Source organism: Pogona vitticeps, chromosome 2, assembly GCF_051106095.1.
Source record: "Pogona vitticeps strain Pit_001003342236 chromosome 2, PviZW2.1, whole genome shotgun sequence".
NCBI classification, from domain to species: domain Eukaryota; kingdom Metazoa; phylum Chordata; class Lepidosauria; order Squamata; family Agamidae; genus Pogona; species Pogona vitticeps.
Genome location: NC_135784.1, coordinates 195630284 through 195658046, shown reverse-complemented (window position 1 = coordinate 195658046; position 27763 = coordinate 195630284). Strand labels below are relative to the sequence as shown.

General features: G+C 39.7%; 1 protein-coding gene across 5 annotated transcripts; it reads left to right on the top strand.

Moving 5' to 3' along the window:
• Nucleotides 1-70: 70 nt before the first annotated feature.
• Nucleotides 71-23002, top strand: REST (RE1 silencing transcription factor). 5 transcript variants are annotated; one of them, XM_078384786.1, is made up of 4 exons: nucleotides 71-116; nucleotides 4921-5840; nucleotides 14139-14222; nucleotides 16829-23002. In XM_078384786.1, exons 2-4 carry the CDS (start codon nucleotides 4931-4933, stop codon nucleotides 18523-18525), a joined length of 2691 nt encoding a protein of 896 aa, XP_078240912.1. In that variant the 5' UTR covers nucleotides 71-116; nucleotides 4921-4930; the 3' UTR covers nucleotides 18526-23002. The 5 variants fall into 5 exon arrangements, with proteins under 5 accessions (XP_078240912.1, XP_020670588.2, XP_020670590.2 ...); XM_020814929.3 differs by lacking the exon at nucleotides 71-116 and adding an exon at nucleotides 146-273; XM_020814931.3 differs by lacking the exon at nucleotides 71-116 and adding an exon at nucleotides 655-968.
• Nucleotides 23003-27763: the final 4761 nt, after the last annotated feature.

The window sequence follows — 27763 nt, the reverse complement described above, 5'->3', positions numbered from 1 at the left end:
AGCCATGAAAAGAGGGCGGGGCGGGGCAACGCCGTCCTTGAATTGGCTGGGACGGGGAAGGGCGGGGCGACCCCCTCCCTCGCCTCGCGGAGGCAGGCGTTGCCGCCACGCGCGTGGTGAGTGTGTGGTGGAATGCGCGCCGCCGCCGCCGCCGCCGCCGCCGCCGATTCGCCTCGCTCGGCCGGGGGCCCTCGGGAGAAGTTTCGTCTCCGTCGCCCGGGCGCTGCCTCTGGCCTCCTTTCCTCGCCTTGAGCCGGGGAGAAGGCGGGCGGGGTGAGCCGCGGGGCGAGGGACGGGACGGGGCGGGTCGCGAGCTTGACTCTCGCCGACGGCCCGCTGCTGTCGTCGTGGAGATCCTGGGGCTGGGGGGGGGGAGTGCGGGGGGAAGCGGGAGCGCGCTTGTGGCGCTGTCCAGGGCTGATCTGGAGGCGGTTGCTGCTGCTGCCGCCGCTCTACTGCTGGTGGTGGCGGTGCTGCTCTGGTGCTGCTGCTGCTGCGCATGGGACGGCGGCGGCGGCAGAGGGGGTGGAGAGAGGGGGTGGGGGAAGCAAGCAGGCGAGGCGAGGCGCGGCCGGCGGGGAGGGGTGGGTGACTGGCTGGCTGGCTGGCTGGCTGGTTGGGTGGCTACGGGGCCTCTCAGGAAGGAAGCCCCTGGAGGCGCCCCCGAGGAAGAGGAGGAGGAGTAAAAAAAAAAAAGTATTCCTTTTTTTGCTGGGGAGATCCGCCATCCGTCCCCCCCCACCCCTGCCGCCGCCTCCTCTTCCACCGACGGGCCGTTAGTTCCCTGTGGGAGGCAGGAAGTTTCGTCGGGAGGAGCCGCCCGCCTTCCTCGCCGACTCCGGGGCTGAGAGTTGCTGAGGAGGAGGAGGAGGCCGCCAGCTCGCTCGCTTCGCTTAGCCGGCCCGCCCGCCCGGGTTGGAGCTGGACAGCGATTTCTTGCCCTCCCCGCTTTTGGGGGCCCCGTCGCCGTGAGTTTGGTGGGGAGTTGATGGGGGTGGGTGGGTGTGTATGTATCTATTTTGGCGGGGGTTGCGTGGGGGCGGAGAGGGAGGTCGGCCTTGGGTTTTTTCCGGGTGGCGAGTGTGTGGGTTATAGAGACGGGGCTGAGGCGAAGCGAGGTTTCGGCGGCGGCTCCCCCACAGCAAACCCCCTCCCCCTGCCGCCGCCTTGCAAGTCGGTCGGGGTGGAGAGTGGGGCCTGGACTCGTCCTCTCCGCCGCCCAGTTTTCCTTGGAAGGGGGAAAACGGAGACTTCAAGGCTCCCCCATTTGGAGGCGAGGAGCCGAGCAGACTTCGCCAACTCTTTCTCTCTCCTTCCTTCACCCCCCCCCCCGCGCCTTCCATGCTTCAAGGCCGGAAGGGAGCAGTTGAGGAAGAGCTAGGGCTGGGAACGAGGCGTTGAGGGGGGGGGGGAGGAAAGCGTCTGTGTGGGGATTTGTGGGGGGTGGAGGGCGGGCGGGGAGAAGAAGAAGAGCCTTGCAGAAGCCACAGGTAAACCCTCCTCTCTCTCTTTCTTTCTCTTCTTCCTCTCCTCAACTCCCTTCCCCGCCTCCTCCTCCTTTCTAGGCTTTTGGGAGTTGGTCCCAGGAGGGGGAAAAAAAGGGAGAGGAAAAGTCTCGCGCCGACCTCCCTGCCGCTTTTTTTGTGGGGGGGGGCGGAGGAGGAGAGGGGGTTGTCTGGGGGAAAAGAAAGTTAGGGAATTCTTCGTCCTCGCTTTTTTTTTTTGGGAGAGCTCCATCAGGAAAAGTTTGCGGGGGGCCCCGATAACTTCGGGGAGTGGGGTGGAAGAACAATAAAAAAGCCGAGTGGGGACCTTGAGCAGGAGAAAACATCGACTTCGGTGAGTTTGTGTTTGTGCTGCAGGCAAGAGTTTTGCAAAGAGCTGCTTTGTGCTTCTACTTGGTATTTGAGAAAATGGCCGAATGCCTATTTCTGGAATGCAGCAACAGCAGCAGCCGATAGTGGTTGAGCTCATGGCACACGTTAATTTAGCAAGGTTTCTTTCTTTCTTTCTTTTTAAATTGTGAACTTTCTAGCCAATATCTGTGGTCTTAAACTTGAAATTCCGATGCATATTTACTTGGGAGTAAAATGTTTGGTTATATTTAACTTCCAGATAAACATGCTTCCAGATAAACAGCTCCAAAGTTTGTTGTTGCCTTGACTTAAAAAAAAACCCCACACACTTTCTCTGATATTTGAAGATGTCTGGAATTGAAGATCTATTTTTGTTTTATAGTGAGCTCTGTTTTGTATGGGAATCATAGAGCCTGCTTGCCTTTAGGCCTGAAGGAGACCAGGGTTGTAGGACTCCTCTCCCTGGTAGCTAGTTTGCGCATTTCCAATTCACTCTTCCCAACAGAATGTGTGCATTTCTTTAGATTCTTTTTCTGTTGCTTTACAGATAAACTTATGAGATTTTAAGAAAGATTTTAAAATAAATCCCTTGTCACCACACAATAGTGTGTCTCATGGATAATCACCCAGTTTTTCTGCAAATCTCTGCATGGTGGGGGTGCATTTGGTTTGGATGAACATACTTTGAATTAAAGTACTGTATACCTGTTTGTGTGGTATCATGGCTTAATGATCTTTAGTGTGCTTAATTTTGATTGTGCAAGATTAATGCAGTTACACAGAATAGGTGTTACTTTTCCATGGGCACACATTTTTAGGAAATCTGTCTTCTGGAAAGGTTTTTGTAGTAGTTACACTTTTAAGTAACAGGAAATAAGGGCTAGTCCTGTCCTAAAATGTTGTGGATAGCTCACTACACATAGCCATTATGCAGTAGCTGTTCAAATGTAGGTCAGACTCAGCTGTTCCCTTCAGGCACTGGTTGTGAGTTTCCTAAAGGAGTCTGGCTGATCCTGTTGGTGGCATTGTGCTGTGTTTTTATGTGGACCCTTGGTTCTGATACTTGCATTACTCTATAGAGAATGACAAAAATTCTCGCTCTTGATTTCAGCTCTCATGGATATATGTTCAACTTGGTTTAACACAGAGTTACTAGGTAGCTTTTGGTGCACTTTAATCAGCTTTGCTATGAATAGCTAGTGGTACAAGGTTCTTTTCAAAGAAATAAGTGCATGCCCATGAAATGGCAGCTTTAATTTGCATTAATAATTGTGATGCCAGGACTAGAGTCTGAATTTGTTTATTTCTGATTTGAAGTTCATTGTCTTGTTGGGATTGGAGGCTTATTTCCATTAAATGTATGTACAAGTAGATAATACATAGAGGTACTGTCTTCATACTGGCAGCATATATTCACTGGGGCATCCCTTGTTAGTTTTCCATTTGTACCCACACCTGAATATTTAAGTCCTGCATTGTGACCCTTAACTAGTCATGACTCTTGCTTTTTCTGTTCATTTCTCCAAAACTTATTTCTGCTTGTTGTAGTAAGAAACCCTTCTGTATAGGACCTAGCTCTTTGCTGAGGACTTTTCTGTGGTGGAACATGCACATTACAGCTTAGCAAATGATTGGTGCTATGGCTTAGAAGGCAGTGATATGCAGAAGAATGGTTAGTCTTAGTTGCACCTTCTCAGTACTTGGTGCTGAAATTTGTGTTATTCTTAAGCAGAGGAGCAGTAGCGTCGTGTACATAGAAGATAAGGCAGAGTGGCCAACCTTTGTGTTGACTTAATAAACTTGTGTTCTTGTAGATTCCCTCCCTTTAGATTTCTTTCCTTGCCCTAGAAAACGCAAAATTAAAACCTGATTTATTTGTTGTCTGTGAAGTGATTGAAAACTCACACAACAAAGCCTTACATTAGCTGTCTACTTTAAGGTTTGCAGAATGGTTCCCTCCCTCAGTTTATTTTTATGAAAAGAAGGCGAATTCCAAGTGACATATAAACAATTGTAATAAAAATATTTGCAAATATAAAATACTAGTAATGTATATTTAAAAAAATATTAAATAATTTTCCTGGGTTTTTATTCCAGAAATTAAATCTTGCAATTGCTTGTTCAAACAAATCCATATTTCATAAAATAAGGTTATGACTGTACTACAGGAGTGCATGCTTGCTCACAATGATGTACTTAAATGGGTGGGAGGGTCGCAGTAAGTTTTCAGACAGCTGAAGGGTGTGATTTAAAGGCCTGGCTATATAGTTGATCAGAACGCCCTGGTTGAAACATAATGCTAAGCCTTGATTTGTTTAGCTTAATTGTATTTATTTGAACATCCATTGCAGGCTTATTGTAGTTTAATTTTTAGCAGCAAAGTCCTTTGTAAAATCATGGTTTGAAGTTGGATTACCAACCCTGACTTACATTAACTTGTTTGGCATTATGTTTAAGCCCAGGATCCTGCCATATTTGTGATTAGTTTCTTTGCCTACCCAGTCCTCTTTGACACTGCACAGAAATGAGGAAAAAAACAGCTGCAAACTTCTGCTTCTCAAGTATTCTATTTTTTCCCATTTTTCCTTTTCTTCCTGGAAGCTATCTGTTCTTCAGATGATTAACCATATTTATGCTCTTTAGAAACACACCAAAACCAACTCCCATGAAACGCTGCCATCTCCTTGCGCAGCATTCCCACTGAGAGAAAGACACCCTACAATAAACAGAACATCAATACACCAATAAACATATAGGTAGAGCAGTCCTATATTGCTGCTTGTTTTTTTAGAACATAGTTTGAATAATGGCAGAATGGGTGGACAGAGAACAAATCAAGAATTGGCCATGATTATGGTGCTTATTTGTAAAATCACCCATGGCATGCTTTCAGTAAACAACAGTTGAAACAAATCTAGGCATAGCCCCATGCAGAAATGCAGTCGGTCTGTCTTAAAACATAATGCCATTGTTCTATGATGTATTCCTGGTTTTGCTGATTATAGAATGGCTTTTTCGCAGGAGTGCAACTTCTAAACAAACTTGTGTTCCTTTTCTTTAACAGAACTGTTAGTATGGCAATGCAAGTCCTGGGACAGACTGGTGGCAGCAGCCTGTTTCCTGGCAATACTAATCTGAGCATGGCCTTGTCAAACGACATGTATGACTTTCCTGAACTTTCCAAAGCTGAGCTGGCAGCTCCTCAGCTTATTATGTTGGCAAATGTGGCTCTAACAGGAGAAGTTAATGGCAACTGTTGTGATTACATGGTTGGTGAAGATAGGCAAATGGCTGAACTGACAACTGTGGGCAACACCAACTTTTCAGACAGTGATGGAGAAGGAGTAGATGATACACAAGTTGTGGAGAATGACCATGAAGGCCTGGAAGATATAGATCTGAGAGTCCTTGGATCTTCTGAAGTTGATAATGGTGAGACTGCAGGATTGACAGAGTCTTTGAGTTCTCATGCTTTTAATCAAGACAAGGGTTTCTCGATAGAAGTGCCAGGAGCTCCAGAGGGTGTGGATGACAAAGGTAAAAGCTTGAAGAACAAGCCGTTTCGTTGTAAGCCATGTCAGTATGAGGCAGAATCGGAGCAGGAGTTTGTCCATCATATTCGGGTACACAGTGCCAAGAGATTCATTGTAGAAGAAAAAGCTGAGAAGCATGGACAAGTTAAAGAAACTGACTCAAACACTACAGATGAGGTTGATTTCTCCAAGGGGCCCATTAGATGTGATCGTTGTGGCTACAACACTAACAGGTACGATCACTATCTTGCTCACTTGAAACACCATAATAAAGCGGGAGAAAATGAGAGAGTCTACAAATGCACCATCTGCACATACACAACAGTAAGTGAGTACCATTGGAAGAAGCACCTGAGAAACCATTTTCCACGGAAAGTGTACACATGTTCACAGTGCTCCTATTTCTCAGACCGGAAGAATAACTATGTGCAACATATTCGAACTCATACAGGTAAGGACTGTGACTTGTGTCTTAAGGTTGGCAGTAAATGATTGGCTGCATGCTTGTATGTGCTGCTTTTCATTACATATATCACCAGTGTATTGTTTTTTATGCTGTTACATGAGTTGGTATCATTTGCAAAGTCTAGTCCACACCTGTACTGCGGATTTCTCTTACTCTACTAGTATATTAATATCCTACAGGACAAAAAATTCATTCTAAAAATAATTCTGTTTTTGCTATTAAATCTGTTTTTATTAATGAATGGGGGAAAACTGCTTGCGTATATAAAGAACATTGTGTTGGTTTTACTCATGTTTACTGATTTGTGTAACACTCATTAGGAACAGAACTTGGAAGATACATTTTTGTTAGTTACTACATGGAGTATCATAGTGCTGGACAGCTGCTTGTCAACTCCTCCATGAGTTCATGTCTGTCAGTGTCTTTACTTAGGGTGTTTACACATGTGTTTCAAAATATGTTTACACATGTGTTTCAAAATATGTTGATTAGCATTAAGATCTTAAAGATCAGTTGGAAAATCACTATTGTGGGGGGAAATGGTTGATTTTTATAGAGGTTCTCCAGAAAAAAAATTTGTTGAGAATATCTCATTCAGATATCTTGACAACAGTGGTTTTTAAAGAGAATCAGATCAACTTTTGAACAATTGCTTTGGCAGATGTTAAATTGAATTTTCTTCACAAAGGCAGTCAGAGTATTAGGCATTAGGGACCACATGACAGGGGTTGGCTGTTACCATAATGCTTTGTTTAGGAACTTGTAGAGGTATCCAGCTGACCAGTGTATGAAACATTTGGGTTGATGCAGAAAGCTATTATTGTCTTATACTGTACATATATTTTCATAATTGAAATAAGTGTTCATATAAAAATTGAATTGCCTATTATTTCAAAAGAAATTTCTAAAAGAAACACCACCTGCTGTATCAATTTGACCTAACAATTTAGATTGGTACATTCTGTGAACTGAAAATACTGTGAACTGTGCTTGATCTAATGGGAACGGTAACAATACAAGCACTATAAAATATATGAAGGTTCTGCTGATTCATACTTTTAAATGTTGTGCTTTAACATTAATTCACATTAGAAAATATAGTGGAATTTTGTTGTAGTATGGGTAATTAAACTTTCTAAATGTCATCATTCAAATACATGTCTATACGTATACTGAAAATTAGCTTAGCTAAATGAACAATGATGGTCTGTGCTTTAGATAAAATCGTTTGCACAGAGTCAGCCAGTTTGTTTTTCTCTGCTCAGCTGTTTTCTCTTGTTGTTTGTGTGAATCCCTTACAAAACATTTAGGATAAAATTATTAAAACAAGCACTAAACAGCCTCCCTCACTGAATTATCAGAAAATACCAAAAATAGATGTGATGCTTGAAACTTGTGTAGTCTTAAAATGTGATCGGAATTTATCTGAGTAAAAGGGGACAGCATTAGGTAAGTTCATTTATTCCTTTGCACTTCCCAAATGTGAGCAAGAACAACTATGGATTGAAACTAGATATATTATCCACAAATAATGCAAAGAGACTACTCTTATAGTCAAAAGGAAATTAAAGCCTTGATAGATGACTGATGAATTTCTTAAAAATCTTATAGAGAAGAAGCAAAAGTAAAAGGTGACAGAAAATTGTCTGAATTCTGAAAGCAAATTGCTAGCAACTTGAATGAAGAGACAAAGAGAACTATTGTAATCATTACAAAGAAACAGAGCAGAACAACAATGACAAAATAACAAGAGAAAAAGGAAGGTAGAAGAAATCAAATGAAAATTTTAATCTAGATTAGCAGTGCCGAAAAATCAACAAGCCAATATATTATCTGACCATGATAAACTAAAGAGATGCAAGAATGACAGGTTCCTTTGAAACAGAATCCTTTGATGTAGAACAAGCAATCTGAAATCCCCAGCTAGTCTGAAAGCAATTAGAAGAAATAAATCACCAGGTTAGTGGAATAGCAATAGAGTTTCTTCAAGTTACAGAGGTTGAATCTGTCAAAGTACTTACAAACATATTTCAACAAATATGGGGGGGAAATGGCCCACTCACTGAAAATATTATTCTAATTCCAAAGAAAGCAGATGCCGAATACTGCAGAAACTATAGGATGAATACATTAATTTCCTGTTCAAGCAAAGTGATCCTCAAGATTTTACATCACAGACCCATGCTGTATATGGAATAAAAAACCCCACATATTTCAGATGGATTCAGAAAAGGAATAGTCACTAGAGATCATATTGCAGATACATGTTGAATACTGTAGCTTGTCAAGGAATTTCAGAAGAACATAAGTTTGTGCTTTAATAGATGACAGTAAAGCTTTTAGTTGTGTGTGTTGTGAAAAGCTATGGATAACTTGGAAAGAAATGAAAGTTTACTTTTTGTGATCCATAATCTATTCTGTACAAGAGGTTACTGTTAAAACAGAATAGGACAAAACAGAGTGGTAGCAAAAGCATCAGGCAGTGATGTCTTTTACAGTATTTCCTTATTTGCTCAGTTGTCTACAGAACAAATAATACAAAAAGCTTGACTGGATTCAGATGAAGGAAGGGTGAAAGTTGGTGGAAGAAACTTATAAAAGTTAAGGTATACAGATAGTACCATATTATTGGCAGAAAACAGTAATGTAATGAAATTACTACCAGTGGAAATAGAAGAAAGTAGAAAAGCAGGATTACAGTAGAACACTGAGAATACAAAATCATTATTGCAGAAGAGTTACATAGCTTTAAAGGCAACAATGAAGAAATTAAAATAGTTAAAGTTACATTCTATAGCTTTATTCAATCATCAATCCCGTTCTCCCTGGACACTAATTTCTTGGAGATTGCAGCCAAGAAACCATAAGATTTGGAAGGTCATCTATGAAGGAACTAGGAAAACTCCTTAGGAATAAGAATGTGTTGCTGAAGACCAAGGCGAAGATCATTCATACTGTGGTACTATCAGTTGTAATGTACATATGTACTATCAGTTGTAATGTACAGTCAGTCAAAATTTTATTGTTTATGGCTGTAGGCCTTTACAATATGCAGTGTATGATATAAAAAATCCATGTTTTAAAAACACACATTTATTTATTTATTTATTGTATTTATTTATTGTATTTATACCCCGCCTATCTAGTCATTTCGACCACTCTAGGCGGCTTACAACATAAGGATAACAAGTTCTAAAAAATTTATAACAATTAATTAATTAAATGATTCTATAAGATGGGAAAAATAAAAATAAATCAAATAAAGAGAAAAAAAAAGGAAAGAGGACAGGAATTAACTGGAAGGGAAGGCCTGCCTATACATCCATGTTTTTAGTTGGTTCTTAAAAGTACCCAGCGAGGGTGCAGCGCGAATCTCCGGAGGTAGGTTATTCCAGAGACGAGGAGCCACCGCCGAGAAAGCCCGGTTTCTAGTTCTTTCTTTCCGGGCCTCCCTCAGCGTCAGGCTCCTCAGCCTCACCTCTTGCCTCGCGCGGGTGACATGGGTAGAACTAGTTGGGAGTAAGCGTTCCGCCAAGTATCGAGGTCCTAAACCATTTAGGGCTTTATATGTAAGCATTAACACTTTGAAGTCAATGTGGAAACGGATGGGCAGCCAGTGCAGCATGGCCAGAGTAGGAGAGATATGTTGGTATTTTCTCACTCCAGTAAGGAGTCTGGCCGCCGCACTCTGCACCACTTGAAGTTTCCGCATCAGCTTCAAAGGAAGCCCCACGTAGAGCGCGTTACAGTAGTCTAATCTAGAAATTACGAGCACAAGTACTAAGGTAGTGAGCGCCCCATGTCTAGGTAAGGTCGCAGCCGGGCAATCTGCCAAAGGTGGAAAAAGGCGGTGCGGACTACCAATGCCACCTGCGTTTCCATGGTGAGCATTGGGTCCAGGTGTACCCCCAGGCTGCGGACCCTACTCTTCGCGGCCAGGGCCACCCCCCCCCCAAACATGAGGGAGTTTCCCAAGCCACCATCCACAGGGCCACCCACCCTCAGAACTTCTGTCTTGTCCGGGTTCAGCCTTAGCCCGTTCTCCTGCATCCACTGCTGTATGGCCCCCAGGCAGTGCTGGAGGGACAGGACGGCATCACCTGCAGTTGGTGAAAAGGAAATATAGATGGATAAAAAAATAACAAATTTTAAAATGTGCCCACTATATGTGAAAGGTGGGCAATGAAGAAAGCCAACAAAGAAAAAATGATTCATTTGAAATGTATTGTTGGATGGGAGCTTTATGGGTACCATGAACCATGGGAAAGACAAATAAGAGTATTCTAGATTAAATCATATGATTCTGGAGGAGAGCTTTGCAGATACCCTGGACTGCCAGAAAGGCAAACAAGTGGGTCCCAGATCAAATCAAGCCTGAACTATCTCTGGAGGCAAAAATGTTGAAACTGAGGCTATTCTGCTTTGGTCACATCATGGGAAGGAAAGATTCTCTGGAAAAGACAGTAATACTGGGAAGGTGGAAGGCATCAGGAAAATAGGAAGACCAAATATGATATAGATGACTCCTAAAGAAAGCCACTGACTTGAATTTACAGAGCAAAGCAGTTGAGGACAGGACATTCTGGAGATTGTTTATTCATAGGGTTGCTATAAGTCGGGAGGTGACTTGATGGTACATAACAAAGATAAATCAAACTTGATTTTGAACTATGTAGTAGTGTGGCTAAATTAGAGGTATTGTACTTTGGACATGTCTCGAAGATGAGACTCACTGGGAAAGATAATGCTGCTAAGGAATGTGGAAGGCAAGAGGAAGATCTAATATGAAGTGGGTTGACTCAACAAAGGAAACCACAGCATTTACTTTTCAGGATGGAGAAGTGTTGTTAATGATCATTGACTCAGAATTACCATAGGTTGGAAGCTGATTGATGGCACATGACAACAACAGCACCAACAACTTGCCAAATGATCAAACCTTCAAAAATGATTGAAACCTGTTTTTGTTATGAAATCTATTGCCTAATCTCTTAGTCAACTTCCTTGGCAACTACAGACCTCAAGTTTGTTTTCTTACATGTGCTCGTATTCATCCGTAGTGTCATTGAATCTTTTAAAATGTAGGTTGTAACCTTATCTGTATTTTGCTTATTAAATTTTACAAATCAATATACATAGATTTAAGAATCACTGCTACAGCTGATGTTTCCATCAGCATTGGAACCAAGTCCAAATATTGGTGGTTCTATGCTGATGTTCAGGTGGATAGTTCTGTGTTCCAAACTAGTGTAGAGCTTCCCCATTCCCCAGAGATACTTGCTAGGGCAGGTAGTTGCATGTAGAAAACTGGGAACAGTGCCTGATTGTTTTTGCAGCTTTGTATTTTGAATTAAACAGTGGAGCTGCTGTAAATTTGAGAGTATATTGTGCTTACCTTAAGAGTGTGCATATAAAAGATTCATTTTTTTCTCCTACATACAAATAAAATGCTGGTTAGAAGGTTAAGTTTGTGATAAGCAGCTGAGTGATATTTGTTGTATTAGTGTGGTCTTTCCTTGTGCTGATTCAGCTACTGAGTGAAAAAAATAGTTGATATACCTTCAGATGTTGCGGATCAGACTTCAACAGAAGTGAGAGACTTTCAAGTGATTGAAGACTGATCATTTGAAAGAGTAAATATACTTTTCTGTGCCGTAATATGTTAATTGAATACTGTGATTAAAACTATGTGACATTAAGCCTCTTTGCCTGAATCTTTTGTCATTCAGATTGGGGTTGCATACCTCTAATTCACATGATAGCAAAACTCACATTGAATAGGGATATTCTGCTATGTTGCAGGCGTTACTTAGAATCACATTGGGAGGCCAGTGGCCCTTATCAGCATCACTAAGTTTATGATTTGGATCAGGAGTACCACATTACCTGCCTTGGGATGCAGGAGCAAAATGCTGCATGCAGGGACAACCTGTGTAATTATCACAGGACTACCTGTGTTAGTCTGTGCAAGCATAGAAGACAGCAACAAGAGACAATAATATTGTGGCATCTTAAAGACTAACTGGTATATTTTAATGTGAGTTTTCATGGATCAAGTCCAGTTTCTCAGACAGAAGAGTGAGATTATATGACTGTCATATTTACACTCCTGATTATTGACTGTAGTTTGGCCCTGTGTCAAAAATAGATGTTAGCAAATTAAAGTAACTGGTGGGAAGCTTTTTTTTTTTTTTGCAGGGAGGTAGACACTATGTTGAGAGATACTGTATATGTTGAGTGACATTAGAAGCAATTCTCTTGATCACTAGTAGGAAGAAGGGTAGCAAGACAACGAATGGTATAGTGATTGATCCGCAAAGGAAGATCTTAAAGGAAGCTATTTGGTTGAAGAAAACTGGCTGTGTTGCATTTAATTGCCATCAGTTTAAATTGCTTCAAAATTGTATTTCATTTGGCTATCACTTGTATATCCTTTTAAGCAGGAAATGCACATTTAAAAAAAACCTTTTTCTAATCCTTCCATTTTCCAAACTGATGGTTTCTGAGGTAGAAAGGACTCTTAATTTTAATTTTTAGTATCGATTTTGCTGTGCATTTTAAGCAACCTACATTGAATATTGAAGCACACAGAGTATTTTATTTTCTGCTAAGTGTGCTGTATTAATGCCTTACTATGTAAAGAGAATTTGGATTTAGCTAGGTAGATATGACTTTGCTTTAGAGATGGGGGTATTCATACACGGATATCCCCATGCAGCTGCTGTGGCGCTGATCCCGCTTGTCTTTCTAATCACACTTGAAGCGTTGCTCTCTTCCCGCTCGGCTGGCCACTCCAGGCAGGTGGAGGGAGGAGAAATCTCCCTGCATGGCTGCCAAGTAGGAAAAGAGGAAGACCAAATGTGAGATGGGTTGACTCCCCAAAGGAAGCTGCAGCCATGGGTTAACAATAGCTGAGCAAGGCTGTTGAGGACAGGACATTCTGGAGATCATTAATAGGGTTGCCATAAGTCAAAGACAACTTGCCATCACATAACAACATCAACAACAATGAAGCAGAGTCACTAGAGGTTCACAAACAATTGCTTGATTTAATAGTTATTTCAGTTTGTTCTTTCCATGCATTCTCTTTCCAGTTCCTAGGACATCTGGTATCTGGAGATTGTCCTACGAATAGCACATGGTTCAACACCACCACTTCAGTCCCAAAGTGAGGTTGTCTGGCCACAGTATGGCTCTGAAGTACGAAAAGTGGTGCAGGGAGGAGGATTTGACATATCCTTCAGAAAATGGTTGCTATCTTCAAGTAATGACAAATAAGTAGACATACTCTTGTTTTAGAGAGGCTTGCCTGGCAAGGAGGCAGCTGCTATTTCACCTTAGCTAGTGAAATATGGTAGATTCCTTTGGTTACTGTCCTCAGATTTCCTGTATGCATGAGAGAAAATCCGATCTTAAAATGCTGGAGGAGGCACTAGACATCTATCATGTTGCAGTGTGGAAAATGTTGGAAGTAGGAGAAATGCTGTTTCTTATCTTTGGATTGCATCAGAAATCAAAGCATGTGGAAGGCTTATGATTATCTTTGCCAGAAAGCCTGAGGTCTGTGGTTCTGGTGACTGGATTTGTCATAAAAATATGAGGCAGGAAGTTCCCAAATAAAATTTTGCCTCAGTTATGAATTGACTAAGTGGCCTTAGGCAAGACACTGTTTTTTAGCAACAGACCCTTACTATCTTAATCTGCAGTATGGAGATAATACTGACTTGGTTCACATAGTTGTAAAATTTACAAGTATAATTGGCATGCCTCGCTTTAAATATGTACTTTAAAGAAATGCAAGCTGTTAAAAAACTCATGATTGTTCTTGTTCTATTAACATTCAGATTGAGTCACCCTGCTGCATGATATATTTTTAACATTAAAAAAAAGTTGGATTGATTTCAGTGAATTTACTCTAAGCATGATTAAAGCTGGCTCCAAAGACCTCTTAAAAAGCTCTCTGATGTCAATTATATATATCCAGAAATGTCTATATATAAAGAGCAAGACAGATAGTTTTTAGGAGAATAATGCAAGCTTTTCAAAGAATAATTTATATTTGAAGTATTTGCCAGATAGATTGGAGTGATTGAGAAAGGAAGGTTTCATCAAGATTCTTAGTCCATGTTCAGTTCTAATGAGAAACATTTACTAACACTTTTATCCCAAAATTACCTTTCTCAGATTTGTGTATTCACAGGCAGCACAACATTTTATGAGCATCTTAAATGTTTTAATATGACATATTTTGTAGTTAATTCATTGTTCTTATCTGTTTTATAGGAGAACGTCCCTATCGCTGTTCCATGTGCCCCTACTCAAGTTCTCAGAAGACTCACTTAACAAGGCATATGCGTACTCATTCAGGTTGGTAAAAATGGAATTCAAAGGAGCTGTGTTGAGCCAGATAGTTGCTATATTTTTTAACATGCCTAATTGGCCAATGTAGGTGTGAGCAGGCCACATGTGTAGGCCAACTTATTTGATACCTGAAATAACATGTTTTGAAGTGGTGATAATATAGCATTATGTGGACCAAGAGAAAAATTTTGGCTGGCTTTGTGCTTTGTGCTGCTAATCTCCATTACATAATAGTAATTTAGCGGTGGTCACACTTCAGCTAGCATTACTAGGAAGTAACCTGACTTTAAGTAATCTTGAGGGTTTTTTAATGACACTTAGCCAAATGAAAATTAAGGATACTTTTATTATATAAACTCAACTTGCTTTGGGTGATAGGAGAGTGTTTCCTCAGATCTTACTTTTTTTTAAAGTCACAGGCTTAAACAAGATTTACATTTTGTGTTTATTTTGTCTTGTTAAATCATAATTTTTAGAAGCTGCTGCAGCAAGATTTTTAAACCTTGTGAGTTAGACCTAATTTTCCCTTTCTTTCCTTTAAAAAAATAAAAATAAATTCCTATCTTAAAGCAGTTTATCTTCCATAGGTTATTTTAATATGTTTAAAAATTCAGATTGCAGAGTTATATGTCAGTAGGAAAGCATAACCCCATAAAACAGTGGCGTATTAAAAAATAGTTGTAAAGATAGTTGGCATTAAGACATTTTAGTATACTATTTTAGTATAACGTCCTCTTTAATCTAGTACAGTGGTCCTTGCTTAGCGATTGCTTCGTTTAACGATGTATTCGCTTTGCGATGGGTTTCTTTGAGGAAATTTCCCCATCGTTTAACGATGTTCTCTATAGGGGAATTTCACTTAACGATGTCCGTTTTTGCTCATTTAAAAGTGTCTTAAAATGTTTGAAACCTGTTTTAAATGCTTGGATTTGGTAGTGCACCTTGTGAAACGTGTGCAAACTTAATTTGGTTTTGTTCTGAGTCTTTGTTAATTTTTGGTGATTTTTTGTTTTCCCCATTTAAATCCATTGAACGGACAGTTCAATGGATTTAAAGGGGAAAAACAAAAAATCACCAAAAATTAACAAAGACTCAGAACAGAGCCAAATTAAGTTTGCACATGTTTCACAAGGTGCACTACCGAATCCAAGCATTTAAAACAGGTTTCAAACATTTTAAGACACTTAAATGAGCAAAAACAGACATTGGAAAGCCATTCCAAAGCACTGAAGCCGGCTTCAATGCTTTTGAATGGCTTTCCCTTGGGGGAAACATTGTTTCACTTAGTTATGTTTCCTATGGGATTTTCGCTTAAGGACGGCAATCCGTTCCCATTGGAACGATTTAACCGGTTTTCAATGCATTCCTATGGGAAATGGTGTTTCGCTTAACGATGTTTTCCCCTAGCGATGTTTTTTTGGGAACCAATTAACATCGTTAAGCGAGGCACCACTGTACCTTGCTTCTTTGTTGGCCTCTGCATCCTTTGCTGTTTGGTTATCTGCTAGAGTCTTAGACAACACAACTTGTTAGAAGGGATTTTGCTCCAGATGTGTTATGTCATGTCATGCACCATCAAGTCAGAACTGACTAATGGGGGCTTTCAAGGTAAGTGGGATATTTCAAGAATGTTCTACCAGTTGCATCCCCCCAGCAAGTTTTTGTAGGTTCAGTGGGGATTCAGATCCATGTCTCTTGAGTCTGCTACACCACACTGTACAGAGTGTAGTCTTTTGGATTCAATTTAATTGGTCCTCATCTCAACTGGCTTCACCGATTTGGGTGAAAGATCAGTTCAGAGAAGAAGAGAGGAGAGACCCTTCTGGGGAAATACACATGTTGCAGTTGCTTGTATTGAAGTGCCATTGAGATAAATGCTAAGGCATTTTGACATTAACAGTCTTGGATTTAGGCAAGGATGGGAAGTCAGCAAAATATGATGCAGAGAAATGTGCAGGCACAACAAATTTAGCAAAATAAATTAATTTTAATCTCAAAAATATTTTCCAGGTAGTGCATGTTTAGTTTATTTCAGAATACAATTGAAGTTGAGTTGCTGCAGTAAGGATTAATGTGATTGACACATGCTTTTATTGCTAATATGCACTCACCTTTAGTGTCCTGAGCTTAATAAAGCTAGAACCATCGATATCTTCAACACTTTGTGTTTGTCTTCTGGAACTAGGTTATATGCGATTGCTGGGTGTGGTGTTTGGGGGTTAAGCATTGCAAAAACATTTTAACTTTATAAACATAATAAATTCTGGGGTATGTGGCTGTGGTATAATATATGTATAAGACAAATATTCATCTGTAATTTCCATTTTTCTACACTGCCTTCAATGGACCAGTTTGGTTTGGATTCCAAATGCTAATATTACTGTAGAGTGATCTCTCCTGGTATGTATTTTTCATAGATGGAATATGTGGTTTAGTTGTGGCTTGCATGTATATTTTTCTTTCCTTATTTTATGTATTTTGTTGTATTCGTGACTGTGCTATGTGTGAAATCAATTGATTTTTATGTTCAAGAAATAAAAAAAGCATGAAGAGCTGTAGAAATCTGTAGCTGTGCAACAAATTTATGTAATTTCCCCCCTTCTTTGATTCAGGCGAGAAGCCGTTTAAATGTGAACAGTGCAGCTATGTGGCATCAAACCAGCATGAAGTGACTCGACATGCAAGACAGGTTCACGATGGTCCAAAACCGCTGACCTGCCCACACTGTGACTACAAAACTGCTGACCGAAGCAACTTCAAAAAGCATGTTGAGCTCCATGTCAGCCCACGGCAGTTTCTTTGCCCAGTCTGTGAGTACGCTGCATCTAAGAAGTGTAACTTGCAGTATCACATCAAATCCAGACATCCCGATTGTTGTGACATCACCATGGATGTCTCAAAAGTAAGGCTACGGACCAAAAAAAGTGAAGTTAACACTTCGGAAAACATTAGTGATGATAATAACAAAATGGAACAAGAACAAATGAAGGAGTTGAGTGAAAAGAAAAGTGAGAGAGATGTAAAAGAAGAGAAAAAGGACAACACATCAAAAGAAAAGAAACAAACCAGTGGTGTTGGTGCAGGCCAGGTGACAACACGAAGTCGCAAGAGTGGTTCTGAAAGCAAGGAAGCAAGTGTGAAAATTGAGAAAATGACTGAGAAAACTGTTAAAATAAAGAAAGCAAAAAGAAAAGCAGATACCATTCCTTTGACAGAAGATTTTGTAACAGACACTGACTTAATAGCAAAAAAGAAAAAGAAGTCAGAGAAAAAGTCTCTCAAATGTCAGGGCTCTCAGAAAGATGAAAGTAAGTTGGAGGTCACCAAAAAGCAAAATTCTAGCCTTAAGAAAAACAAAAAAAAGAAGTATCTAAAGAGTAAGCCTAGTAAGAATAACAAAAAGCCGGATTGTGAAGAAATGACAAGTGAGGATCCAATCCTTAAAGCACCAACTCTTTTACAGAAGGAGGAAACTAAGACATCTGATGATCCTCACAATGAGAAGCAGCCTGTTTCTTCAGATGATGGAGAGAAGCAGTTTATCCTTGAGGAGAACATGCCTGATGGAAAGCTGCTGCCTGCACAGCATGTAGGAAAAAACATAGAGGTAGAAGACCAAGAAATGCCCATGGAAGTAGAGATTACAAGAACTGTGCCTCAGAATGAAATTGGAATAGAGCTGGCAGTTGCGAATGGTGTCACCTCTATGGGTTCAGATGCAAACATGGAAGAAGAGAGAGCTGTGCTAAAAGACACTCTACCAAAGTTGGCACAAAATATTGAGGTAACACAAACTTGTGAAACAGAAATGGTGTCTAATCCAGATGTCATACAAGAGACGCAAGTATATGAGATGGAAACTGTGACTAAACCCCATGCAGAAGATGGCAGCTCTACAAAAGAATTGCAGGCTATAGACCCAATAGGAGCTCTACCATCAGAATTGCCAGAAAAACACGAGCAAAGCCCCAAAGGAGACCTGACTTCAGCATCACCCAAGAGCACAGTAGTGAATGAAAGTCAGGAAATCGAAGAGGATGAGGGCATCCATAGTCATGATGGCAGTGATATAAGTGACAACATATCAGAAGGCAGTGATGATTCTGGGTTAAATGGTGCTCGGACGGCACAAGAAAAAACAGGTCAGAAACCATCCCAAGAAACGACAGAAACCAAGGCTACAAAAGAGAACTATGTGTGTATATTTTGTGATCGTTCATTTAAAAAAGAAGGTGAATACAGTAAGCACCTGAACCGTCATTTGGTAAATGTATATTATCTTGAGAAGGCAACGAAGGGGCAAGTTTAACTAAATGGTGGTTTATATATTACTTCTGCCTCCATAAGATCTTTTAGAGCTTAGGTACAGTTCTTGTAGAATCTTGGCTTAAGCTCAGTTTGCTTATACTTTTAAGTTGTTGGTTTTTTCCTGACCTTTGAAGAAATGTTGAATTAATTATTTGTATCTCTGATTAGAGAGGGTTAGTAGGGTATGTAATGCTGTGGCTTGCTAAATTTCTTAAATCCCTGGGATATAGCCCTGGAATTACTTCAGTATTGCTGTTGCCTTGCAGCGGAACTATACACAATTTATTTAGGAAAAGTAGCTTTGGACTTAAGTCCCTGAGAGTGTCTCCTGCATAAGCTCTGTAAAAATGAATGGAATAACAGAACTCCCATATAGTTGCAGACTTTTTAAAAATGTAGGGCCTGAGCAGGATTGTTACCAGTTGACTGTTAAGTACACAGTCTAGATCTGTCCACTGATTACATTCCATGAAGCCATTTCAGCTTATGGGTTTGAGGCATATTGTGCTCCTCCCTTCTTCCTCTTAATCAGGCCTTCTTTGAACATGATGTCTTCCTGATCACCTCATTATAGACCCTCTTATTTGGTCCAATTTCTTCTGCATACTTGCCACAGTGTGGGACTCCTTGACAGTGGTCTAATTATATGCCATTGTGATATATGTATTACATCAAAAGGGCTGGTCACATGGGTCTTTCCTGGTAATTGGGAAAGGCCTTTGACTGGCTCTGTCTGCACTGTTTTTGCTCCTTGGAGTACACACCTGTATGTGGACAGGGCTCTTCTGGAAGCAGAATGTGTGGTCTGTGGGACAGAGTGTTTAATAAACATATGACAACCTTACTCACTTCTGACTTTCTCCTTGAAAGGGAAGGTCTGAGCCTTAAGGAGTGATGCCCTGAGGCTCATTCCACATTAATATCTATCTGGAATGTATCAAGTACACAGGCCATCTGTGTTTGTTGATAAAAGTGTTATATAAATGGAATCTTTAAAATGGGAACGATAACTGCTCTGATATTGCTGTCTTCATTCTTGTTTATCTGGTTGACATGATGGGTGCTTAACTCATTAGCTGAACTACAAAAATACACCAGTTTATTTTGCAGAAAGAGCACTTTGGGAAAATGTTAAGGTTGTCTAGCAGTAAACATAATCATATGATCATATTTTCAGTTTGCATGTACATGTCAGGTTCCACAATTATGATCACAAGCCAAATTATTGAAGTTCTTTCCAACTGTTAATTGGTGAATCTATTACTTGGTAAGTAGTAAGTACTTCAAGATAAGGTTATTATTTCCTTTTGTGCTTTAAGAGAAGAAAAATATTGCACATAATTGTTTTTATTTTTACCTATGCAGTAAGCCTTTAGGAGCTTAGTATTTGTGTTGTATAATACAGTTTATATATGCATGTTTGGTTTTGTTAAAGGGTTTCCTTCCTTGATACTTTCAGGTTTGTTGCTTACCATGGCTAGTGTTCTCTATTTCTTTTGACAACAACCTTCTGGTTCTGTATTGGTTATGTGTGATTTTTTAAAAGTATGGACTAGAGATGTTTTGTAGCATTAATTATATAATTTTGAAACAAATGCTACCTTGTGCTTTCCCCATGGAAGTTGTTTCGCTGAGATCCTATTTAAATAATTTTGGTTATTTTTAAGAATTATGTGGAGGTTTTGCCCAGCTCCTGTGTTAGGGTTTGTGCAAATCTTTTTATAGCTAATATTTCTGCTGCATTGTCATGTGTTCTGGGGTGCCACAGACTCTGTTAAAATGAAGAGGAAATACCCAAGAATTTTTTGTCTTTTTCCTTCTTTTCCTTGCAGAGGGCCTTGTATGTGAGTAATTTCTAGGGAAATTTGGCAGCTAATGGATTATGGTTCTGTAAATTCTAAGAAATTAGTGAATATCTTTATGAACAGAATATCCAAATTAGCACAAAGTGGAATGTTATTTTAAAAATTCCCTGATAGTTGCATGGGAAAAAATCAAAGCAAAATCTGTTTAGACACCTTGCATTTTGCACACCATGCATTTATTTGGGTAGGTGCTGTGCAAGAGAACTTCCTGGTGGATCATGTTATCTCTCTGCTTCCCTGAAATAAATGTTTGTGTTGAAATAATCCCATCTAAAATAATATGCATCAGAAAAATCCTGATAAGTGACAAATCTTTTGTTAGGGCAAACGTAGCAATTCCTGTTCATTCATTATTCAGTCAAATTTTAATTAAATTAATGACTCCAATCTTATAGTTGATATAAAGAGACATCGATATAATTAGATATTTAAATTGTAAATCTGTAGACATCTGGAGAAAAGTCATAGGTAACTTTAGAACTGGTTTATTAACTATTCAGACTTAGCTGAACATTTTGAAATATATAAGCATTGAGAACCTCATAGGTGATTAGCAAAATTGACCAGCTACCCTTCTGCTACCCCCATTCCTGTTTGATAATTTTGTTTTCCCAAGTTTGGGTTTTTTTTTCCAGTAACATAACAGCAGAAATAAAAAACATCACTGTCAAAGGAAATTTTACAACACAGACTTCATTACTGTGTTCTCTAGTTCATTTGGGCAGCTTGTGCAGGAGGACATCCTGACTGATTGAGCCCAGAGGACTATCAAGATAGTTTTATGTCCTGCTGCAGACCTAGTAAAGCAACTATATTTATTTTTCTCTCTCTTGGAGACCGCTAAGCTTGCATTAGTTTGAATTGTTTTTAGTGTTCCCCTGACCCCTCCCTTTCTGCTGATAGTACCATTTCAACATAGAAATGAATAGAGGAGGCTGATGATTCTTTTGTAGGTGGTAAGGTGGGAGAGTGGTAATAGGAGGCCAAAGATCTAAGGGACAGTAATCCCTTTAGGGTGGAAATAAATTGTGTAACATTAGTTGTTTGAGTGTGAATAGTTTATGTTCAAGACTTAACCTTCGCTGTGACAATCATTGTCAACTGAGAATCAAGTTGCAATTATATTTATGTTGAATCATTAAACACTGTTGAAATGTCTTCTTAACCAGTTTATATGAAATCAAATTAGACACAACATTAGTGTCAGATGTATATATTGCCATCGTTGTGAGAGAAGATTGGACAGAGGCTGGAAACTCCAGTACTATACAGACAAGGTTTTTTTAAATCTCCCTTTTTTTAAAATAGGTGCTTCCATCTTATAAGAACTTTTTGGCCTTGAGATGCTTTTTTTGTGCTTAAAATTTTAGAACCAGACTTGTTGAAAAGAGATAGTGCTAATTATATTAGACAACTTTATTACATGAAAACTGATACTAGGAAATAATTGGGACTGAAGATTTCACACTTGGAAAGGCTATAGAAGAAAGTGCCTGTGTTGGGCACTTGGTATGAGCATGAGAATACAAAATGGTTATGTGCTAAAAGAACAAATGACATGCTTGTTATGGTCTGGGATGTATTGGATATTGTGATTGATTAGAAATTCCCATACATTTTTACTATGTTGTTTGTATAGAATAAAGGAAGCAGAATGGTTAAGGGTATACCAGTAAAAGATGGAAAGTAAGGATACATGTTCTTAATGGATAAGCAAAATTAGGGTTCAAATGTAGATAATTTACTTTGTTTCTGCTTGAATTAGCTTCTTAAAATTGGCCATGAGGGTTCACAGGAAATTTAGATATACCTTTCCAGCTAAAGGGCGTCTCTTGGCAGCAATGCTTATCAAAGACATCCCAACAGTTGACACATAATGCGGTATCCAACATTGTTGGTACCCTGTTGGGTAGTGTAGCTAAGGAGAACATCAGTATTTTAAAAGATAAACACTGAAATCCAATGCTGCAAGTAACTGAAGAATAGGAAATAAGGAACTTGCAACTTGCCTGAATATTGCTGCTATTTGGGGCTTCATTAACCTAAGGGCTGGAACTTCAAATCTTTTTTACAGAACAAACTGACAGGTCAGTTTTCTCAAGACATTATTGATTTTGCTATATTATTAGTTGATTGGTTGCAAACACAGGTTCAGTCAGATTTATCAATTGCATAGCTAACATGCTGAGATACGATATTAATTACATCCAGTTAGCTTAAGGAAGTTTCACATATGTGTATATATACTTTTTTCCTTCCCTAAAAAGAAAATCACACTAGCTAAAGAACTTTTTGTAAGCTGGCACTGAAACATTTTGTTTGGTTGCACCATGTTTGAAGCTTTTTACAGTGCAATACTTGTATTATTTTCTCAACTTAAACCAAAGGTAATTTTTTTTCATGCTTTCTATCTACTGTAGTGCATGAAGAGCTTTTATACGTTTGTAATAGATGTAAAATCAGAACAGATCACATGTCCTGGGTTTTTTATTTACCTAAACTGTACACAAGTCTTTGTCCAAAATGTAAGGTGTTAAACTAAATTGCGTATTAACCCTTGAGTGTATTTTCCTAAGCATAGTTGTAAGTCAATAAACTTTATTAAGGAATATACATGGCTTTGATCTGTCTTTTATTGGTATTTTGGAAATGATAGCATTGTATCATTATGCAACCACCAAAACCTATGTTGGCTTAATGGTTGGGAGCAGATGGAGATGCTTTTCATGTACAAATGCCAGAATAGTTGAACTATTGTCCAGATATATTCCATGCTGCTTTGTTCTCATTTTCCTGGTCCTTTGGATTCAGTCCTGCTGTAGCCTCTTACTGATTCAGATAGTGCGGTAATTAAGTATGAAATAATTTGGGGATGTTTGAACAGGACAACGCTACAATTTATTCTGAAGTCCTAGTGTGTAATTCTCCTTAAAAATATGAATGGGATTGTACATGTTGTGGTATTTAACTCTGCATTGAAGTAGGACAAATCCACACACAACTTGTATTTATTCTCCTTGTAGAAAGAAAGGTAGCTTAGTGTTTTTTAGAGCTAGTATTTTTCCAAAATTCAAAACTTCTGTGAAACGATTGAGAGTGATTTAGTAGCAACTGCACAGTGGGACTACATCCAATTAGTGGTTGTTTTGTTGTGTTTAATGATTCAGAGCGCATTTATTCTTTAAAGTACACTAATATTTTTGATCCCTAATGTTTTTACTGCTAGACCCAAAAATGTGTTGAAGTTGCATTCAGTTTCCATCTCATGCTTTTTTATGACAATTGGATCCTCTCATCTTCAAGCCACCCAGAGAGGAATTTCTGGGATTCTATTGGCTACTTGACAGGATTAGCCCATTTAAGATGCTTTGTTACTGGAGACAATGGGAAAAATAGGACAGTTTCTATTCCAGATACAGAAACTGAGTCAGCTGGCAGTTGATTCTTAATTCAGTGCTGATAGCATCCCCTTCCACAACTGAGAGCAGCAGAGGTGAAAACAACCTCTCTGCCCAAGATAGGGAAATGGCTACAGGCTCAGGAGAATAACTGGGTGAATGGCTGTCATAGCTGTCACCAATATCTGCTCCCTGAGGTGGTTGACTCTCTCCCTTTGAGTCAGGCCAAACAAGTGGGAAGATTGGAGGGTGTTGAAGCAAAAGATTGTGCAATAACAGAAACAGTATCTTCTGTCACAACTTTGGAATATTCCCACTTCCCTATGTGCGACATTTGTCTCTGCTGGGCATCTGGCAGAATATTCAAGATCATAACAAACCATATGTGATGACATCAGTTCTAAGGCAGTCATTTCCATTGACATCAAATTGCTAGGCAGTTCAAAACCTTATGTTTTGTTGAAATGTAGTCAGTCAGTGGGGATTTGTCTTTAAAAACTGTTACGTTAAGTGGGATAACAAGAATTGAAAAGCTGAGAGCTGGATTGGCAAAAACTGAAATAGTGACTGGAAAGAAGATGCTTTAGTGAAAGCCCAACTATTTTTCTTCATGGTTGTTCTGGGTTTTTCGGGCTCTTTGGCAGTGTTCTGAAGGTTGTTCTTCCTAACGTTTTGCCAGTCTCTGTGGCCGGCATCTTCAGAGGACAGCTGTCCTCTGAAAATGCCGGCCACAGAGACTGGCGAAACGTTAAGAAGAACAACCTTCAGAACACGGCCAAGGAGCCCGAAAACCCCAGACCAACCATTAGATCCCGGCCTTGAAAGCCTTCGCGAATATATTTTTCTTCACTTACATGTTTGCTCTTTTGTTTCCTCACTGGACATTTATATTTTTTATTCACTTGTTCCTTAACTGAAGAAACAAATTCTCCTGGTTTCTACTCTCCCAAGTGACCTTGCAGTCTTAAGGGAAAATACTTCCTAATGCCTAGTGCAGTCCTTGTAAGGAGGATGGGAGCAACACCAGAGGATCTTATAAATCCAGCAAAACTGGGCCATGTACATAAAATATGGTTATAAAAAAAGCATAATCTTAAAAATCAGCTGTTGACACAAGTCGCCTATTATGATGCAAACCAAGGAAGTATTTATGAAAGCTGATGTATGGTAATATTTGCTATGCATCTTTAAGGTGCCACAATGCTACATTTATTGGGTTTCCTGTAACAAGAGTAATAAAGATGTCTAGAATTTACAAATAAGAATTTCCACTGACAAAATAATTAGTGATATCCAGGAATATTAAAATTGCTGGATAACTACTGGGATATAAATTCTCCAGTTTGCCTCCTTGATGGGATGGACCTGATGATCCATATGGTCCCTCTTAGCTCTGCAATTTGAAGATTATCTAAGATTAAAAATGTTTTCAAAGGTATAACATTCAAGTTTAGTAGCCCAAATTCCTCCTTGAGACAGTGTTGCATTCTGTGGCCTGTATTCCATCGTTCTGATTTTCAGCTCTGCTGGGTGGGGTTCTGACCCTTGGGTACCTGACTTTGCACCCCCAGCACATATTGTTCCATTGCAACGGGAACCAAAGAGGCTGCAAACTGTCGTGGTTGGTGTGTGGCGGAGGAGGAAGTGGGGCAGAGGTGCACAAGCATGCACCTCAGAGGGCACCTTACCCGTATACCTTCTGCAAAGAGATATGTTGGATGTTTAACATTACTGGTTTGGCTAATAATTGGGAGGTGCAAGAAATGATCACACAGCAACTCTTCTGCCTTCAGAGGTTTGCCCTAGAAATACCTATGTACTTGCAAACATATTTTTAGAACCCTAAGGAATAGGTTCCTTTTCAAACGATGATTAGGATTTGCTGAATGTCAACATTCTGTTCTCTAGAACCGACAGCATACATGGAATGCTGCTAAGTGCCATTGACTCTTGAGTATGCAGTGTTGAGTACTGTACTTGTAACATCACAGCACAGAGTCCAGTTCCTGCCTTGTCAGACAAAATGCAATTCTTTGTCAGCAGAAAGATTGATTTTTTTTCATATTGAATACATGTGTTGACATGCACATTTATTCTCCAATGGTATGCAATGCTAAGAAGTCACTTGTAGATCATATACCCAAGACCCGCATTTTCTACCATATATATTTAGAAGCAATTCATAATGACTTGATTCTGCTTTACATGGAGTTCTGGCAATTCTGTCTTCTTTTGATTAAACCATGTTGCAGACTCCACTCTTGTCCCTATTGAACTGTTGCAACCTCTCCTTGAGTGGTCAGATATGCCAGCATTCATTGGCAGATCTATCATTTCCACGACAAGGTTGTGCTCATGGTGGCTTGCAATCTTTGAAAATTAATAAAACAAGGAAAACAAATGTAACCATAAAATCAGTAAAAATAAAATGAACACTACCATAAACCTCATTAAAATCAACTAAGTGCAAGTAAAAAAAGACAGTAAATTAGACACTGCTAGTTTGAAAACATGTCTTCAAATCATTCCTAAAACTGAGAGTGGAAGCTAATTGCAGGTCTGAGGGTAATGTTTTCCACAGCCTGGGAGACACGGATGAGAAAGCCCTCCTATATGCTTGTCAGGTGGGCTTCTGCAGCTGTTTGTTTTAAGGCCTCTCCAGAAGATCTTAATATCTGGTCAGGTTTAATGAGACCAGCAGTCCCTTAGTTAGGCCCCATTCACCGCATCAGGATTTAATTCCAGCGTGCTCTCTCTAATCCAACCCATGACTGAATTTATAGTGTTCAAGAGTCACAATTACTTTATTGGTACTAGGTGACAAGGAGCAGTAGAGATCTGGGCATCATCAGCATATTAATGGAACACCACTCCACAACACTAAATTACCTCTTCCAATGGCTTCACTGTAAATGTTAAATAATACAGGGGATTAAAGATTGGACTTCTATATTTCCAGGACTCCCAAATCTCAGAATTTGCCTAGAACTCATCCAGTATCCCAATGAAAAGCCCAACGGAAATGGGTCCAGGTCATTGGAGAGTGATTCAAATTGCAGGGCCAAAATGTTCTGGACTACCTTGGCCAAACACTAAATCTGAAGCTAGTCTAGAATTAATTAGAACTTCTGGGTTAAGAATAAATTTCTTTTAAAAGGGTCTTAATAACAGCTTATTTTAGAAATAAAAGATAACCTGTAAAGATGCATTTCTCACTTCCCTTAACTGTGGCAATGGTCCAACTCTTGACAGATCTAATTAGCCAGGAATGTTAAGGACTTGTTAAGCAGGTGGTAGCCCTCACCATTTCAAACACTGTTGATATTTTCAAGAACTACAAGTTGAAAAAAAATCTTACCTAGCAGAGTAAGTGCCAAAGTAAAAGAACGTGCTTTACCAAGTCAAGGTGAATCAAATGGACTGTCTGCAAACAACACAGCAAATTCTTCTTGCCGAGTAACTGACTGCTCCAGCGTCCCTTGTCCAGTACAATAGTGAAGAAGGCTTTGCAGTTTGAAAAAGCATTGCTGATCATTCATGAGCAAACACAAAAACATGGGGTTTCTTTGCTACCTTTGCTGGTGTGGTGTACTTTTTCAGATGGATTACAGCAAGTTTGAAGTCTGAGTTGTCTTCCTGTGATGCCCTAGATAAAACTTTCCCTTCTGTTTCTTTGCTACCGAGCGGACAGCGGTGTCATGCAGGAGCATTTGGTATAAGGTACCAAATGGTATAGGTTGGTATAAGGTAGCACATTAAAAACAAAGTTATCAAGGCTAATAAAATACTTCACATCAAATAAGTAAGTGCTTTCCATGTTCAAAGTACTCCATGTATCTTGTTTTGAAATTCTTAAGCAAGAAGGGCAGGTCTTTACTTTTACTGTATTTGCATTCCCCCACTGTGATTGTGTCCACTCTCCTTTACCTCCCTTCTTTAAGGATTCCACTGAAAAAGAGTGTGGTAGACCAAAGTC